This window comes from Lupinus angustifolius, unplaced genomic scaffold (genome assembly GCF_001865875.1).
Source record: "Lupinus angustifolius cultivar Tanjil unplaced genomic scaffold, LupAngTanjil_v1.0 Scaffold_24_3, whole genome shotgun sequence".
NCBI lineage: Eukaryota > Viridiplantae > Streptophyta > Magnoliopsida > Fabales > Fabaceae > Lupinus > Lupinus angustifolius.
Genome location: NW_017719922.1, coordinates 73,763 through 92,717, shown reverse-complemented (window position 1 = coordinate 92,717; position 18,955 = coordinate 73,763). Strand labels below are relative to the sequence as shown.

General features: G+C 35.2%; 2 protein-coding genes across 4 annotated transcripts in view; both read right to left on the bottom strand.

Annotated features, from left to right (window-relative positions):
* Window positions 1–459: 459 nt before the first annotated feature.
* Window positions 460–2,881, bottom strand: LOC109338393 (probable protein phosphatase 2C 2). 2 transcript variants are annotated; one of them, XM_019575622.1, is made up of 2 exons: window positions 2,515–2,881; window positions 460–1,765 (listed from the first exon to the last, which is right to left on the bottom strand). In XM_019575622.1, the coding sequence occupies exons 1-2, from the start codon at window positions 2,704–2,706 to the stop codon at window positions 767–769; spliced, it is 1,191 nt and encodes a 396-aa protein (XP_019431167.1). In that variant the 5' UTR covers window positions 2,707–2,881; the 3' UTR covers window positions 460–766. The 2 variants fall into 2 exon arrangements, with proteins under 2 accessions (XP_019431167.1, XP_019431168.1); XM_019575623.1 differs by having other exon boundaries at window positions 2,566–2,881.
* Window positions 2,882–5,976: 3,095 nt separating this feature from the next.
* The window catches only part of LOC109338390, a 75,237-nt gene continuing 62,258 nt past the window's right edge, over window positions 5,977–18,955 (bottom strand). Inside the window, exons 34-55 of one of the 2 annotated variants that reach the window (XM_019575614.1) lie at window positions 18,633–18,813; window positions 18,279–18,548; window positions 17,973–18,179; window positions 17,486–17,540; window positions 17,173–17,303; window positions 16,567–17,070; window positions 15,678–16,478; window positions 15,477–15,553; window positions 14,362–14,815; window positions 14,171–14,257; window positions 13,837–13,992; window positions 13,566–13,750; window positions 12,727–13,251; window positions 12,332–12,509; window positions 12,098–12,243; window positions 11,888–12,014; window positions 10,848–11,069; window positions 9,569–9,713; window positions 8,100–8,311; window positions 7,187–7,345; window positions 6,817–7,104; window positions 5,977–6,582 (exon numbers count right to left, since the gene is read on the bottom strand). In XM_019575614.1, coding sequence (XP_019431159.1) covers window positions 6,409–6,582; window positions 6,817–7,104; window positions 7,187–7,345; window positions 8,100–8,311; window positions 9,569–9,713; window positions 10,848–11,069; window positions 11,888–12,014; window positions 12,098–12,243; window positions 12,332–12,509; window positions 12,727–13,251; window positions 13,566–13,750; window positions 13,837–13,992; window positions 14,171–14,257; window positions 14,362–14,815; window positions 15,477–15,553; window positions 15,678–16,478; window positions 16,567–17,070; window positions 17,173–17,303; window positions 17,486–17,540; window positions 17,973–18,179; window positions 18,279–18,548; window positions 18,633–18,813 — 5,284 coding nt within the window. In that variant the 3' untranslated portion in view covers window positions 5,977–6,408. Of the gene's footprint in view, window positions 6,583–6,816; window positions 7,105–7,186; window positions 7,346–8,099; window positions 8,457–9,568; window positions 9,714–10,847; window positions 11,070–11,887; window positions 12,015–12,097; window positions 12,244–12,331; window positions 12,510–12,726; window positions 13,252–13,565; window positions 13,751–13,836; window positions 13,993–14,170; window positions 14,258–14,361; window positions 14,816–15,476; window positions 15,554–15,677; window positions 16,479–16,566; window positions 17,071–17,172; window positions 17,304–17,485; window positions 17,541–17,972; window positions 18,180–18,278; window positions 18,549–18,632; window positions 18,814–18,955 lie in introns of both variants that reach the window. The other variant, XM_019575616.1, reaches the window with a different exon arrangement.

Here is an 18,955-nt window from a genome sequence, read left to right as displayed (position 1 = left end):
AACAGACAACATCGTCCTATATGAAGTTTCAAGTCTTGAGAAACAAATTTTCTTAATTAAGTCATAAACAAGCGATAATGTTGGCTTGTTTTGTGATGTTTTTTTAACACCAAGAGGGGAAAAGATTGATTAAACTAATATGAAGCCATCCCTTGGAGTTTCCACAATGTGTAGCAAAGTTTACCAAGCCACAGTACACGATTCGTGCACTTGCTTAGTAGTGTTCGTCACCAATGGAAGCTTCTCATATTAAGATATTATTATCATAAGTCATTTCTGTCAAATTAGGGGTGCATGTTTCATTATGCTGGTATTATAATTAAGACATTAAGAGCAAAGATATCTATTAGAAAGAGTAATTTTCATTTTCATCTTTATGGGGGAGTTATATGCAATGATTTCATTTTATGGGTAAGACTGAAATAAGATTTGCAAACATTCAACCTGCCTAGAGGGGACTTGAAGATGCAGGTTGAATGCACCTTTAAAGCATTGCTGCGAAGTCAAACTCAATTTCTTATTTACAGAAGCAACAATGTGAAATGGAAACCACCATAGAGGGGACTTGATCTACTCCGCCAAAATTTAGTTACATTAGTCTCTACATAATCCTAAAATAACACCTCTCAATTAAATAGTTCTAAACACTACCCCTCACCTCATCAATATCCCAACAAAACTGCTGGCTGCTTTTCTAACTCTCTGGATCAGCCTACAATACAGATTAACCCTCTAAAGAAAACATCACACCAATTGCATTTTTACATCAATTACCCTCTATCAAGGTCTTCAATCTATTACGGGCTTCTTCAGAAAGACTGCAAGCTTTAAATCTTCGTCTTTGTGGCGGACACGTTTCAACTATGCTTTCAACTGTGGACAGGCATATAACAATCACAGTGAGATTATCCGATGTGTTCAAGCGCAATGCTTCCTTAACAAGCTCTCTGGCACATTGCTGTGGGTCATCATGCCTTCTTAATCCACGCCGAACAAGACTAACTGCAACTTGGCTAGACATAACATCCCAAATCCCATCACAAGCAATGATCATGAACTCATCTTCCTCAGTTAACGTAACCAGTTGAAGGTCTGGATCAGCAATAAGAGGGGATGCATTACCAAGTGGAAATTTCAAGTCCCAATCCCCAAGCGCACGAGTCACTGAAAGATAACCATTGAGGTACCCATCATCAACAAAGCCACCTAACTCCTCCACTCTCCTCCGTTCCGGTAAATAGCTTGGCCTATGGTCATGAGACAGCTGAACAGCTGTACCTCTCCTGCAAAGTACTGCTCGACAGTCACCAGCATTAGCAATCAGCAAATGCCTTCCAAGTACAAGGGCAGTCAATGCTGTAGTCCCACATGAACTATTAACACTTTGCTCATCAGCCAAAGCATAGTCAGCCCGTAAAAAAGCTCTTCGATGAGATTCCTCCAACTTTCTAAGAAAAAATGCATCAGTATCATATGATTGCAGCATATTAGCATCTTCAAAAAATAACTTCATAGCATTCCTCTTAACAAAAGCAGCTGCATCAGGCCCTCCATGTCCATCGAAAACTGCATAAAACGCACTTTGTATTGGGCACTGAAACACAAATCCAAGGTGGGAAGCTAGATCATCAATACGAATGTGTTCATCTTCCATAGATACTCTTGGACCAATTTCAGCATAGCTACCAGAACGAACATTTGGGATAAACATGGTTGCAGGAGTCTCCATGATGGAATCTTTAATGATCTCAGTGGAAGTCACAGCCTAACATCCATATAAAACATCAGTCAGCACATCAATACAAAAGCAATCCAACCCAGTAGATGAAAAACAGAAGAAACAAAGACCCAATTCCAAATTACACCCTAAATTCCTCTTAATAGTATAAAGACCCTGGATTAAATAAACAAAACCAACAACCATGCCTTTTCCACTATGGAATTGGTTACATGGACATGGATCAAATAACATGACAATGCCTTAACCTAAATAACTGTTCGCATCTAAATTCTTCTTAAGGATTTATTCTTCATCCCCTTTACCTCTAGGCGCGAGTTACCCCATCTTCTTCACACATTCCCAAATCACATAAGGTGAGATTAACATTTATTCTACAATAGTTGTTACATCGTCGTTCTCTCTATTCCATTCACTACAAATACAAACTTGAAAAATTTCCAAACTCTAGTTCAAAAATTCAGGTTAAGCTATCTCCGCAAACACGAATAGAAGACCATTAGATCTTCCACACAATTATCAATCAATAGAAGAAAAACGTCAAATTTAACCCCGATTCAGATTCCAGAATTAACCTAACAAACCACTAAAACCCAGTTGATTGATACATAAGAATCACCGCCACCCCCAAAATATCCACTGATTAATGTCCCGAAAATAACCTAAAAGGATGAAGGAAACACCGATTCTCTAACTAAATCAAACAATAAATACAAAATCAATCCTAATTGAAATACAAACTAAAAAATAACAGAAACATTAGAAAATAAACATACCGATTCAAAGGAAGATGTTTCAGTAGAAAAGGATTCAGAGGAAACCCGAACTTGGCTAAAGATTTGGACTGTGGGGGAGGTGGGTGAAACCTCAACCTTGACGTTGTGTTCTTGCGCCACACAAAGGTGATACTTTACGTCTAACATGTTCGGAATGCTTTGCTGACATATAATATCCGCTCCAGTTACCATCTTCGAACTCCGTTTTGCGATCTATCTTTCACAAACAACAAAAAGGGTTTCAAATTCGAGAATTGAATTTGAGGTGTTCCGATTTTTGGGATGAATTACGATTTCAACGAAGAGGAACAAAATTCAGAGCAGTGATAACGATTTTAGGGTTTCTTTGTTTCTCTCTCTTCATCTATTGAAGTATTTAAAAGATGGGAAGTCCTTTCTTTTTGAGATAAGAATCTACAACGTTGAATTTGACAAGAAGAATATCATCAACGGTTAAAACAGGATCAGCGAAAGCGTAACTTCGACGCGCTTGTAAGCAAATCAATTCGGGTGAAGTGGAAACCCGATAATACCCCTTATTGTGATGGAAAATCGCATTCTATTGGACTGTTAAATTTAAGAAACGCGGAAAAGGAGCGTGGAATCGCCACGTTTCCTTCTCATGTACCAACTACATTCCAACACTCGGTGATCCTTGTTAAATGAGGAATTATCCTCTTCTTATGGTGTGATGAATGTTATTAATATTATACCTATTATTAAATTATACAATTTGAAAACAATTCCCAGATGATAAAATTATGAATGATGACAATTTCTTTTTATTATTTCTATTCAAAATATAGGAATACTTCCATAATTTTCTGTCAGAATATTGATATAATGAATTATTGATTAAATTGTATAGCAGTTAATTATGTATTACAGTTAATTTATAAATATAAATATTATTATTAAGTTGAAAGTACAAATCTTCAATATGTCATGTTTAAAAATATAATCAACTTCATTCAAAAACCAGTTTTGAATGTAGGGTATAATATGTTTGACCGATTTTAAAAAGTAATTTTCACTTTAATTGCATATAAATATAGAAATAATTCGCCACCTTTTAGTTAAAGTGGTAAGCTTTGCATCTATTCTTGAATAAAGTTAATTTAGTTAACTAGTCAGCATTTCCAATGTTATTTACTTTGACATTTAATTCATAATCATACAATATCAGACTTATTGATTTGGTGCGCTTTTGTGTTCCTTAATTAACAGTGTTATAAAAATTGATTCTTGATAACCAATTCAATTGGTAAACCAGTCCTAATACCAGTACAATATAATAATTATACTAGTCAGTTTTCAATTGAATCGTATTAGTCATACCATATATTTTAATTTAAAATTAATTTTTTAATGAAAATAAAAAAAATATTGGTTTTTCAACATCAATGTTAATATATTATATATGTATATCTAACTTCACCAATATGTAATTTAATTAGTGAACAACTGATTAAACAACTATACCAATACCTTCACAGTTTTGATAACTGATACAACATTAATAACATTTTCATTACCCTAGTTATTCTCTAAACAAGAAATTGTATGAAATAATTGTGGACACTATAGTTCTACCCTTCTATACTTATCTATACTATATATCTATATCTATACTCTATACTATAGGCAAAATATTCCATAGAGTAATTTTATTTTCCTATTTTGCACTTTAACAATTTTTTACAAAACTCATAATCATATGTAACTAAGGGCGGAAAACTAAACTTTGCCTGGAACATGCGAAACATATTTATATATTGGAGCATGAGCTTAACCTTCTAGCCTGTATAAAAAATATTAGACCTGATCTGTTTACAAACCTTGTATGACATGTTAGTCAGTTTAAATGTCTACTATACTATATAATCTTGAATAGACAATGATGTCTACATTTAAATCAGTGTTGTGAAACCCGAGCCGGACGTCAAACCGGCAGAGATCCAATATTAGGTTTAACCGGTTTAAACGGTTAAACCGTCCGATCTGACTGGGTGATTTGGGTAATTTCATACGTAATTAATAAATTTTATTTATAAATGTAAAACTTTATATAATTAATAATTATGTATAATTATATTGAAATAATACATCTTTATCTTTTTTTGGACTGTAGTAAAATAAAATATTAGAACATTGTCCCTTTTTATTTTATTTTTAAGTGAGCCATCCAGTTTACTTCCCAGATTAATCCGGTTTAATCGGGTTTAACATGGTCGGACCGGATTTTTTCCGGTTCAAAGCGGTCCAACTCTCATTCGGTTAAGACGGCAAACCAGAGCCGTTTTCAAGTCCGGTCCATGGTCAAAACGGTCGGACCGTCCGGTCCAATTCTAACAACACTGATTTAAATAGACTAATAGACCTACTTTTAACTAGACCATTCTAACCCTAACCATTAAATTATATTTTTATATACATTTTCATATTAAAATTACATTTATAATAACATTAATTATATTAAAATTGGATAATATAAACACTACTAGATAATATAACTAAATAGACCGACATGTTAAACTTAAAAAGCATTTTGGATGACCTAAAGTCTGGTATGTTAAACGGGCTTTCCAAAAAGCTTGGGCCTAACTTTGTTCACGAAAAAAGTCTGACCTGACCTAACTTGTTATAGGCCATTAATAGACCCCTGATAAACAGTCTAGTCTGCTTTCACCTCTATATGTAACTACTATCAACCTATTAACCAATTTCTAACCTTAAGTTAAATAGTATAATTAAACAAAAAATTATAATATAAAGTGTACATCAATAAAAAATACAATATAAAGTATACTCAATACAAATAGATATTCTAATTTTCCAAAAATAAAACATAAAAATTGAATACTTGATATGTAAGAATGTAGATATTCGTGCCTGTCACCATACTAGTTCATACTAGTTATTTATAAGGGCAAAACATACTTTAACTACCAGCATGGAGTAATTCTATTTTCCTATGCCTTTAACTTTTAATTTCTACACAAAAAATTCATATAATTATGTGTAACTACACTAATACATTAGTCATTTCTCTCACCTTAAATTGGACATTATAACAAAAAAATATATCATATAAAGTACTTCCAATACCAAAAAATTATAATATAAAGTACACCCAACACAAAAAAAAATTATAATTCTTCAAAATCAAATATATAAAAATATAATACTTAGTATAAAAAAAATAAAAATATGAACCCAACATACACCAATGCTGGTTTTTAAAAAATAAAAAGTTCAAAAACATAAACTTATCTCCATGACGCAAAATCTTTCACTGCAAGATGAATAATAAAGAAAAAATGATGTATATTGATGTGATCAAATGTGTGGTGTGGAGACGATATGGTGACAATCTTTTTTCTTTTACCTCATAATTAAAATCACACAATGTCATTAATACCAAACCATCACCAAACCGATTAGACTATTAGAATGGTGATATACCGGTTCAACCAATGGTTTACTATTTAAACCACAACCTGTATGAGCTGTGATTTTGTAAATGAACAACAAAAACTATTTTGGCCAATATTATACAATTGCTATTAGACATGGTGCTATGCTCAGAGGTCAATGCAATTTATAGATTTTAAACCAATTTCCTCCAGCTAACCATGATTGAGAGGTACAGGATTTGAAGAAACTAAACACTGCCATCCCTATCCTCACAAGATCATGAGATAAATGTAAAATTGATACCTTCCAAACTGAAGATCAACTTGGTTCATCTGTCTGTGTACTGCGGAAGACTGCTGGGTTGAGAAAAATCAGCCCAGACTGATCTGATGAACTTTGATCGAGAACGTTCCAGCTGGACTGTCAGAGACAGGTTAGTGATTAAGTTGAAGGTGATGAACAATGTATAGTGAAAACTCAGTCATTATGATCAGTTCTGCTTCCGAAAGTTGAAGAGACGGGAGCAGATCCAGGCATCTGTTGAGAGGACCAAGGGGAAGCCCCATCTTTTGCTATTAAATCAACACTAGAACTAGGACCATCCGCAGCAACTGGTGAATATGGTTTTGTCACTTTATTTTTCAGTATTCCCTGAATACAAAACAAAATAATTTATCATACACACAGAACAGAGTAATATTCCGTGAAAATACTGGGAACAAGAAATGCATAAGCTTTCTTATGCTTATATTTAGAGTCAGATAAAGTTTTCAAGCATCATTTTTTATATGGTCAGTTATAAATCAATCGCAGGATCCCAACAGTAATAGCACGATAATACACAAATGCATGTTTAATGAAACACTAGAAGGAAAAGAGGCACACCTTTGATGCACCTGGGCCATAAGTACTCGATGCATTCTCAATTGAAGAGTAAACTTCAAGTGCTTGACGGGATTCAGGGGTGCATTTTACTATGCGAAAATTTTCTTTCATATCCATTGATCTAGATTGCAAATATAAGATGAGTTGTGAAGGTAGACCTTTTGGGTTGTCTTTTTTTCCATGTGTCAGTTCCGTTGTACCGAGGTCATCCCACATTATATCCCAAAGTATTGAACATGGATCCCTTGCGGGGATGAACTTCCTTTGAGCGATAATATTAGATGGTTGCTGATAAAGACAAAAGATTGTTATGCCACACTGGATTGAAGAAAGTGGGTTTACTTTATTGTTCTCAACCACGAATACTTACTTGCAGTAGTATGACTCTTCCATGAGTGACAATCAGAACTTTCCCTTTCGGAAGCATGAAGTGATCTTCATAAGCATCCGTCAAGGCAAATTTTCCCCGAACTTTGAAAAGATCAGCCTGGCCGAAAAAAGAACCTGATTCTGCCAACTGCAATATGACCTTCATGACAGAATTACAGAGAGAAAGGAGGATAAGGAATCCAGTAAACAAATTAGCAAAACAAAAGGATAACAAAGAAAAGAGAAAATCAATTAATAAGCTTCAACGAAATATCTCCAGGAAATACAACATTTAAAAGTCAAGGGTAGCAGTCCCAAAATAAATCCCAGTGCATGAGGCTCACCCTGCTTCTCAAAATAGGCAAAGTAGAAAAAGTTTCAGGGTCATAGCCCTCATAAAAATGGCCAGTAATAAAAAACCCTAGCTTTCACCCCATAAACATAATATCTGTCAAATAGTGGCATATCGCATAGTGTTGAATATAAAACCGTTGACGAGCCTTAACCTAATAACTTAAGCTTTTTGGATAATTGGTCCTTGACAGGTGTGATCAGGAGTTCAATCCTTGCCGCACCCATTCTTATAAATAAAAAGTGAAATCATAGAAGACGGTATAGTGGAATAGTTCATTGTGCGAGGGGGCGTGCTGAATATAAATCATCCATCAGCTATAATATAAATGCTTAGCTTTTAGGAGAGTTGATTATCGACAAAAAAACATCTGTATGTTTCGAAGTGAAAAGAGGTTTTCTTTTGTTCCTAAGCACGGATTTAAAGAACTCCGTGTAAGATTCAAAGGACAATCAACTTTCATTGTTTCAATACATATCATTTGCTTATAATTAGAAGCTGAAATGTTTTAAAACAAAATGAATTTGAGCTCTTTGATCAATAGCAAGTTGAACCATGGTACCTGTCCTTGAGCTTTGTACTCATCATATAGTCGAAGCAAATTATCACCACTTATAACGCGAGGCAGTCTCCTCCGGAGAAGTTGTTCATCAGATGTTATAGCAGATGCAATTTTCATTCTCATAGCATTAGCACCTTCGGTCGTTTTTGAAAGAAGATCCAGAACTCCACTCACTGGTTGTGCAGCCACACCGATAATACCTTTCCCAACACCTTGAACAAAACCCTCAACACCAGAAGTTTTTGCTCCTTCAAGAGGCTTTGTTAAAATGCCAGTTACCCCTCTAAATAAACCTTTAGCAAATGCTCCACCTCCCTCTCTAATAACATCACCAAAATCCTCCACACCTTTGTTTTCCTGTTACACGGAGTTACATTAAACACATGTCAGCATAATAATCTGAGATTTTTAAAACTGGAAAAAACAGCAATAACAAAAATAAGGTGGATAAAGCATTGGCTAAGGGAAGAAATGCCATATTCCTGGACTATTAATACGTGCTAGTAGTTGAAATTCATCTCTGCAATGATATTATTAAATTCAGCATAATGTGCACACTGTCAAACAGCTCAGTGCCCTTTAATGTGGGGCAGTGCATAAAAAAGGAACCATTATTTAACCATTACTTAACAGGTTGAGATTTTTCTCAAATTAGTTCTTTGACCCTCTAATCCAAGTAGCCAAAGCACACGATACAAGACACACACATAAGCTCGACAAAAATAAAGGGCTTGCCTATATCATATTATTGAACAACCTAGTTTCATATTAGATATGCAATTTTCTTATTGTTTCAATTTTTATTAATTTTTTGTATGCTAATTTCTAATAGAAAAATAAATTTTATTAGAGAATGAAGTACTATAGATCGGTGGATAGGAAATCCTCTAAAAGATAAAACAAAAGGAGGTAGAAAAAGACAGAAAGGGAAAACCTAAAAGAAAGTCAGTGAAAGAGAGCTTTTCAGTCCCTTCGCAAATAAATATAACCAAAAATAGATATTAATATAATATATATTTATTTTGGACCCGTTCAAAATAGAGAATCAAATCAATCTTAAACAAATGCATATTTTTAATTGAATAAATTTCTCACAAAATCCACTGTTTGAAACATTGGTTTCATACATCCACCCGAGATACCTTATAATTTTACCATATTCATTTACGCTATTTAATATTTTGCAAGCAAGATCGACACGATAATCACTTATAAACATGCATAAAAAGTCTGCAGTCATTTTTGTTTTGTTTTTTCTGGGGGTTTCAAGATGCTGGATCACAATATAGTTATGTGTGAACAGTTGAGTTTATTTAGTACAAGATTAACAACCCTTTGGTAGCCCATAAACATAAATTTCATGTCTAAAGGGTAACAACCAGATTGCAGCCAACAAGTTAAGACATTTGTATTCAAAGTCTGGGAAAGCACTGGTTGTGCAGCCACACCGATAATACCTTTCCCAACACCTTGAACAAAACCCTCAACACCAGAAGTTTTTGCTCCTTCAAGAGGCTTTGTTAAAATGCCAGTTACCCCTCTAAATAAACCTTTAGCAAATGCTCCACCTCCCTCTCTAATAACATCACCAAAATCCTCCACACCTTTGTTTTCCTGTTACACGGAGTTACATTAAACACATGTCAGCATAATAATCTGAGATTTTTAAAACTGGAAAAAACAGCAATAACAAAAATAAGGTGGATAAAGCATTGGCTAAGGGAAGAAATGCCATATTCCTGGACTATTAATACGTGCTAGTAGTTGAAATTCATCTCTGCAATGATATTATTAAATTCAGCATAATGTGCACACTGTCAAACAGCTCAGTGCCCTTTAATGTGGGGCAGTGCATAAAAAAGGAACCATTATTTAACCATTACTTAACAGGTTGAGATTTTTCTCAAATTAGTTCTTTGACCCTCTAATCCAAGTAGCCAAAGCACACGATACAAGACACACACATAAGCTCGACAAAAATAAAGGGCTTGCCTATATCATATTATTGAACAACCTAGTTTCATATTAGATATGCAATTTTCTTATTGTTTCAATTTTTATTAATTTTTTGTATGCTAATTTCTAATAGAAAAATAAATTTTATTAGAGAATGAAGTACTATAGATCGGTGGATAGGAAATCCTCTAAAAGATAAAACAAAAGGAGGTAGAAAAAGACAGAAAGGGAAAACCTAAAAGAAAGTCAGTGAAAGAGAGCTTTTCAGTCCCTTCGCAAATAAATATAACCAAAAATAGATATTAATATAATATATATTTATTTTGGACCCGTTCAAAATAGAGAATCAAATCAATCTTAAACAAATGCATATTTTTAATTGAATAAATTTCTCACAAAATCCACTGTTTGAAACATTGGTTTCATACATCCACCCGAGATACCTTATAATTTTACCATATTCATTTACGCTATTTAATATTTTGCAAGCAAGATCGACACGATAATCACTTATAAACATGCATAAAAAGTCTGCAGTCATTTTTGTTTTGTTTTTTCTGGGGGTTTCAAGATGCTGGATCACAATATAGTTATGTGTGAACAGTTGAGTTTATTTAGTACAAGATTAACAACCCTTTGGTAGCCCATAAACATAAATTTCATGTCTAAAGGGTAACAACCAGATTGCAGCCAACAAGTTAAGACATTTGTATTCAAAGTCTGGGAAAGTGTCTGTCACATTTGAAACAGCAGTCTAGGAAAATTGCACAGAAAAACAGTCTTCATACAAACCTGTCTCTGCCGACTTTGAATGAATTTCTTGTCCATAGATAATGCAGCCACACCTTTACTCATATGTCCAAGTGCACTACTTGCATTGCCCAGTATATCAACACCTGAGAGAAGCTGAAGTGGTTGGCCAAGAAGATCTTTCTGGATGTTTGAAGTAGCCATGCTAATCATAGCACTCTGCCTCATAGTAATGTTCTCATGAAACCTCTGGTTTATCCTGACCTGGTTGAGGAGTACACATAATATATTAGCTATTATATTTTCGAAATCCTGAAACTAAGCAAACAAAAGCCATAATAACTCAAAGTTTGCTGTGTTAGAATCCTCAACATTTCTAGATATATCATTAATGCAAAACTGCAAAGAAAATACTATGAAGTGTAGGAAGCTGAGATTTATTACATAGAGGAGTGCATGGTGCAATTCAAGCTTAAGGGAAAATTTTACCACAAAACTACAAGACCTGCAATGTTGTATGAGATTGAATGTTCGACAGTAAAATTCCAACAAAAGAATAAAATCAATATAGCATAGAAGAGAATGTTGCATTGGATGAGTAGACATAATAGAAAAGATGAGATTATGAATAAATGTATTAAAGAGAAAGTCAAGGTAGCTCCTATAGTAGAAAAGACGGAAGAATCTCGTTTTAGGTGGTTTGGGAAAATGTAGAGACCGTTAGAAGCCTTATTAAGGAGCGTAGATTAACTGGAGGTTAATCCAGTTTATAAAGGTAGAGGGAGACCAGAAAAAACAATAGGTGAAACAATTAAGAGAGACTTGGTGATCAACACTTTGTCATGGGCATGATTTCTAAAAGAGCATTATGGCGTCATTTGCTCCATGTAACCAAACACACCTAACAGGATTAAGGCTTGATTGTTGTTATTGTTGTCTGGTGCTCCTAGTTTGAAAACAAATGGGATCTAAGGCTGATTATTTACATTTAGCAAGAAGCTACAAGATATTTTAAATCGGATCCATCAAACTAAGGGAATTAATTATCAAAATAAGGGATCTTACATAATTAAATTACTTACAGGCATATTTTCTGTGTTACCCAATGCAGTCATTAAGGATGCCCAGAACCCAAGCACACCCCTTGGCCTTTGACTTGGCGACATAGCCATTGACACTCTGAATCGAACCTCCGACATATTAAGCACACTGTAAATCATGACAACATCATATCCAATTTCAAGGAACCCAACACAAATAACAATGAAACTCCAAGAAAGAATCTTGCATACCCAATTTGAATGATTGGATCCACTGACGCAGCAGTTATTTGAGAATCATACAGCCTACTGAGCTTCACCTGATGGATCATTTCATGAAGGCGCCAAATGACAGGTTCATGAATGTTAATCAAAAAGGCAGAAGAACTTTCTGGCCCCTGCTTACGATAAACAAATCAAAACATCATACTAAAACCATGAAACAAATCAGAATCTCATATACATATATAAAATGGCGATGCTCACATGAAAACCAATATATGGATATACACAAAGATCCAATGATCCATTTGACTGCATTGTCACAGAACATTTCAGGATATAATCAGTTTCTCCCACAGCTTTCTGTGGCCTGAAGAGAACTGGCATTGGAGTTAACGGCAATTGATTGTCCACTTGTAACCCAGTCATTCTGAGTTTAAATCTGGTAAACAATAGAAATTTGTATTCTCAAAATTCAATGTTGTGGATAACTGGATAATCAGACCAAAAAACAAATCTCATGAATTTAATCTTCTAGGCACATGCCCACGTCATATTGGTTGACTGGATTGTGGGTTTAAACTGTATTTTCAGTACGAAACTTGAGAAAATAACTCATGAAGTCAATGATATAACTGTTAACTAAATGCAAATCTTACCTACTAATTCCAGATCCCAAACCAGTTGAGTATGCCAGAACAAGATTCTGAACAGACAAGTATAAAATTTCCTCAGGCGTATGATCTATAACAGATATTCCAAGCTCTGCAAGATCAAAATTGATGTGGAATTCAGAATCTGAAATTGACATTAGTTGTTGCTTTTGAGAGTCACTGATTGATGATAAATTCCTTCTGCCCAGAACTCCTGTAGGTTCGGTTTCTGGCATCCAGTCACTGATCTTAACAACATTGATTTTCTCTTCCTTTACAATAGTAACACGCAAGGCTCTGGTTGGTCCATCTGCTGCACTGATGGGCTCATTATCAGAAATTTCATCAATATCATACTTCAGTGATTTCATTGGGTCAGTACCATCTACCAATAGTTCCAATAAACGTCTTCTACCAAGATCTTCCCACAAAAATGAAGCAGCTGAATTCGGAAGAAGCAGCTGCCAGGAATCACCAAGACCGTCAACTTGGCGAAAGCGGATGGGCAAGAACATGGAGCGATTTTCAATCCTGTTGACAAAAATAATAATTACAAAATGAGAAGAAGTCCAATAACTAAGACAAATGGCAATAACGATAAATAAAGAAATGAATGAGTTCAAGCAAACTTTGTGTTAACCAAATCAAGATCAACATAAGCAGATGAAGCAATGGAAAATACCGAATTCTTCAAATGTTACTTAAAAGGGTATATATTACACTCCTCACATGCTGACATTGATATAAGTGTTTTCCTATATTTCTCTTCATCATCGTTTACATTCCTAAAACAAAAAATGGGAACATTATGATGGTTCCTAGTTAGAAAATGAGAGAACAAAAACCTGTAAGGACTTGACAATGAATTTGGACGAAAAATAACTTCAAAGCGTGATTTCTTGGCACCACTTCTTACTGATACCCTTAATTGCATAGGGTCATCCCCAACATCTTTTTTCAAGCTAATGCGCATTACTCCTTCATAGCTAACGCTAAATGGCATACTCCATTTGCAGCCATCAATCCGCAACTGAATGAATAAAGGAACCTTTATAAGATACATAAAACAAGCAAAATATGTAAGTTGGGAAAATATTTTTCAAATTAAAAACACACCTTCAAAAGTTCAACTTTGGCTGATGACTGCCACTGAAAAGATTTTGGAGGATCAGTAGGATGAATCCATACAGCTGACTGAGAATCACATTGCTGCAGGCAGAGACTACATCCAACCCTATTAACGAACATTGTGTGTGGCTGGAAATGAATCACCTGGAAATCAAATAACTTGACAGTTGATTACCTCAATCAAGGGAATGTGTGTGGCTGGAAATGAACCACATGATATGCAATAGCGATTGATAGATCAATACTACCATAAGGAGTATAACAAGGTAAAGCAAATAACAAGTTAAATACCAAAAGACAAGTAACAGTGTAGCAATCCAACCTTTGTTCTGTCTGAAGTCATGTTCAACAATGCTGAAAGTTTGTAGTAAGATCCATCAGAATTGAAAGCCTTGACATCAATACGTTCCTGAAAGAGTTTAAATGAAGATCATATACTATGACACAAACTAGGGAAGTAGTACTGCATCACAGAAAGATAAATTAAGTGGTTTGTTCATTTATCACTACCACCTTGTTTTCTAGTTCAAGCAGAGAAATCCCAGAACTGTAAACTTGAGAATGGCGCATAGAAACAGAAATGCCCACCCTTGGTGACAAATATGTATCCTTTTGAGATTGAAACATTGTAACTCCACTACGACCAGAATAATCTTGTGGAGAAAGCATACTAGGAAATGGACTGTTATCTTCAATTACTTCAAGTACTTGGAGGTTTCTCCTTGAAGTAGAATGCTTTCTATCCATTGAGCTGATGGGACTTTTCAAGGCTGTTTTGGCAGACTTAACTGCTCTAGAGAGATGGACAGCATCTAACTCTGCATTTTCCAAAGGTTCCACTTCCACCACACGATATGCCAAAGCAAGAGAAGAATCATTGACAATCCAATAAGGGACAAAAATTCTCAAGGTTTTTGGGGCAGCACTTGTGCCCCCCATATCATGTTCAATGCTCACACGCAGTTTCCTGCAAATAATTATCACAATCGAGATGATGGATGCTAAAATGAATGTTATGGGTTTGAAACAATCAATGTATGACAATAGCATTTACATCATTATATGACCAAGTCTTTATGAAATTGCATGAAAAACAAATTGTGAACAGGTAGGCTTAAAACTAGCACGAATAAAAAACTACCCCTTCCTCTTCTACCTTTCTGCATGGCCAATAAGAGGCACATACATAGACTAGAAAATACATTTCAACGGAATATTCATCTGACAGCTAGTTAAGTGTGCTCTGACATCATGAAGCTCCAGAAACTCATTCTAATGGGAAAATATGAATACATGAGAAACAAATGATATAGAAAGTGAATGAACATACTGGAGGGAAAGCGAAATTCACGTATCTATCTTTATAAACAAAGAATGAAACAAATGTTTAACTAACAAGTTATTGTGATAGTACTTCGATGATACATTAGATAATCCATTATATGGTAGAGAATCTCATGAAACAAAATACTCCTTGATCAGACAGTGAAAATACTTCAGATCCACATTGGAAAAGAATACGAGTATTTGAGATGTTAAGGATTTTAGTAGTATGGATTCAACAGGTAAGTTAACGATAGTTTATGCCGCCAAATGTTATTATAAGTTCTTTAAAACTGACTACAAACCTTCTACTTTGCCGGTGAATCATCCAGAAAGATGAGAAGTGATTGGAGAAAGAAGGATCCAGTACAAGAATAGGGTCCTGAGCCAAGGAATCAGGGAAAGAAGTTGAAGGAAAAAATCAAGTATGGTTGCAGAACCCAAAATTTTTAAATAAAAACTTCCTAATTCATAAAATTAAGTACATGGAGAGTAAGATTGCTCACCGCCTTTTCCATAACCCAACCACCTTGCACAAACAAAGTCAGATACACAGGTTTTTGAATATCAGCTGAATAGATATGTACACTCTGACGAGAAGATATGACACCATGATGCAGCTCAACACAATTTCCTTCCTTTGTTTTCTCCAAGATTGAAAACTCAGCAGGACAAGGAAGCCGATTCTCCAATTTCATGGGAGAGTTAATAGATATTTTCCAATCATATACAGGTACATTAAGTGCAGTATTAAGAATTGTGGCATCTGAACACACACTAAACCATAATTGTTTACTTCCACTACTAGGATTACAGCACAGCAGTATATCCTTTTTCTCAAGCTCATTTAACTTCAAAGAAGGCGTCACAGAATTTTGTCTAGAACCTGGATCTAATAGGTTATCTTTGCTATATATGTAACTTGAACCAGCAGCTACTGCACGACCCCATGAGTAGGAGGGCTGAGAACTATCAAAGTTAGGTCGAACTTGCAAACATTGGTTAGAGTCCTTCGATGTACTTCTCCAAGATAAAACAGCAGAAGCCCTAGGCTGTATGGTATTTGCTCCGCTCTGCAAGCATTCAGTACCTTCATCAGAAAAGGTTTGCCTAGTACGAACCCAGCGCCTTCGACGCACAACATCAGCGGCTAATTTTGTCGAAAACTTCGAAGAAGTAGGGGGCCACTTTAACTTCTTAAGGTCAGGTCCATAGGCCCAGCCTTCCTTGTCAACATACTGAAACTTATCTATGGACCAACCCGACGCCCATTTCCATCCAGGAGGAAGCGGAGGTTCAAAGAAGTCCTTCAAAATGAAAGTGATTGGGATTATAAAGACAATCTGGTAGTTAAAGAAGTTAATTAGTGATAACAAGAATTTTTTTTATAAATACCTTAGATGAGTATGAGAAGTCCCTTGTGCTCCAGTGGCCAGGATTGTCAAGGTGCACAGCTGGCCAATTGCTGCCCCAACCTGATGACGAATAACACTGATTTTGAAAAACCTCTTCAACAACATTATTTGAACTGTTTGCCACAAGTAAGGGATCACTGCCATAAGATGCAAGGGATGTCAAAATATTCAACACAACATCTGAATCATTCACTACTGTAACAAGACTCCTGAAAATTGCATGCTTTTTTCCATTTTTCATGACAACTTCCATACCAATGTATTCAGTATTTAATGATTTTGGAACCACTGACAGTGGAAGCAATGACCGAACACTCTCCCATTCCCCCTCTGGGCCAAGCCCTACCCAAAAACCAATGTCTCCATCAACAACATTCTTACTTTCCATATCTTGTTGAATTTTAGCAATTGTGTTTCTTTCAAAATAAGAAGTTGAAGCAAAGAGGCACCCATTGTGCATGGCTTCAACATTGCTTTGTTCAACCTGCAAAAGTAAACGAGAAGAAAGCAATAAAATTCTAGATATTTAATTATTTATTGAATGGACACACATGCAGTTTAAATGATGTAAAATATAGAAACTGACCATTCTACTAAGTGGGAACGTTCTAATATTCTGAAAATCATATGGTTGATGAAACAATCTCACAGAAGCAACCTTTCTCAGAACATTTGCACCATGTCCAACAGAAAACGAAAGTGAACCCACAACATCCCCTGTGTGACAAATACACAGTTCTGAGAGGCAAAAGCAAGCAGAGTTGGAAGAAAACATAAACTCAAATCGGAAAAAAAGTAAAAATACAAGTAAAATATGAGATGTTTGAATAAAGTGAAACGATTAACCAGATAAGCTGAACATATGTGCATTTGACTAAGTATAAACAGTCTCGACATACCTTTTCCAGCTTTTGCAGCTAGATTTGTAACCTCTATTTCCAACTTCGCAGGGGCCTGTAAAAAATGTCTCAATGGTTAATAAATCAAACTCTTCTCTATGTAAAATATACGACGATGATAAATGCGCTACGCTGATAAAACAAACATTATAACAGACAAAAAGAGGGAAGACTGTACAAGAGCTTCTATACAAACTTTAGAAATTGGGCAGGTCAAAATTATACCATTAGATATACAAACAGAAGTTCATAAGCAAGAGTAAACAAAAAAGAGAAATCCAAAGCTGAATTTAATAAGATGAAATACATGTTGCCGTAGCAAAACTGCCATTCTCTAAGGTAACATCAATATGTCCTGGTAAATTATAAACTCCATATAATGAGAGCATAGTTTCTACTCTTTCTCAAAAACAAATTCCAGTTTATGAGTATATAAGAATAGATCAGTGATGCAGAAGTACAAAACTAATCAATTAATGACATATACCTTTCTAGGAACTTCAAATATGAAAAGTTCATTCCACTTCACGGTGCCTACTTCCCAACCATTAATTCTTGACACTACAGGCTTCACACACTTTGTTCTTGCACTTTGAGGAAAAAGCTTTTGCTGCTCTGATGCTTGACTGTCAATGACGAGACGCAAAGCACAGAAGAAGTTATGGCTGTTACCATCATCAACGATAGGTAAACCCTACAAAAATTGGAAAGAATCAGTTTCAACCTTCCAGGAAGGGAGGAGAATCAGGAATGTGTTTCCAATTCCCTATAAATCATTTCAACATTTTACGACCTTGGCCTCAAGTATCTGTACAGCAATATAATATCGTGCTTCTCTAGATTCATCTGCAACGTTTAACCTCTCCGAAAATCTAGGAGGTGGAGTCCACACAGAAGTACAATCACCGTGATGTAGCTTGTCAACTATCTCCTCGCCATGCTCAACTTTTTTGACAAAAATATCACACCCAAGTTTATTTTCTAGTATTAAAGTCTGCAAGTCATCCTCGTCTAGTGCAGAAAAACTTGCATCCTCTCCCTTGCTTTGCAGACCACCAACCCCCTGCGAAGACAAACCAGCTCAGTAAGGCTTGAAAAAAGATCGAGCTTTATTAACACATAAATGGATAAAAGATTAGAATTTGACCGTATGTAGCTTTGATGCTTTTTGTTCAAGTTCTAATTGTCTTCTCCAAGATAGAATGCTTCCCACAAAGGATTCGAGATTTGCTGCACTGACATTTACATTCAGGATACTGGTAGCAGAAATTCGAACTCTCTTCCCAAGCCCTAATTGTGATTGTGCATTGTTATCATAAGTTTCAAACCTAAATAAGTAGAAAAGGAAACATCAAATTAATGGCATATTCTCACCAAGACTAGCTCATGATTAAAATATAAAAATATATTAGATCATTAGTATATACTGTAATTTTTTTATTTTTAAAAAGTTAAAAACCAATCTATTAC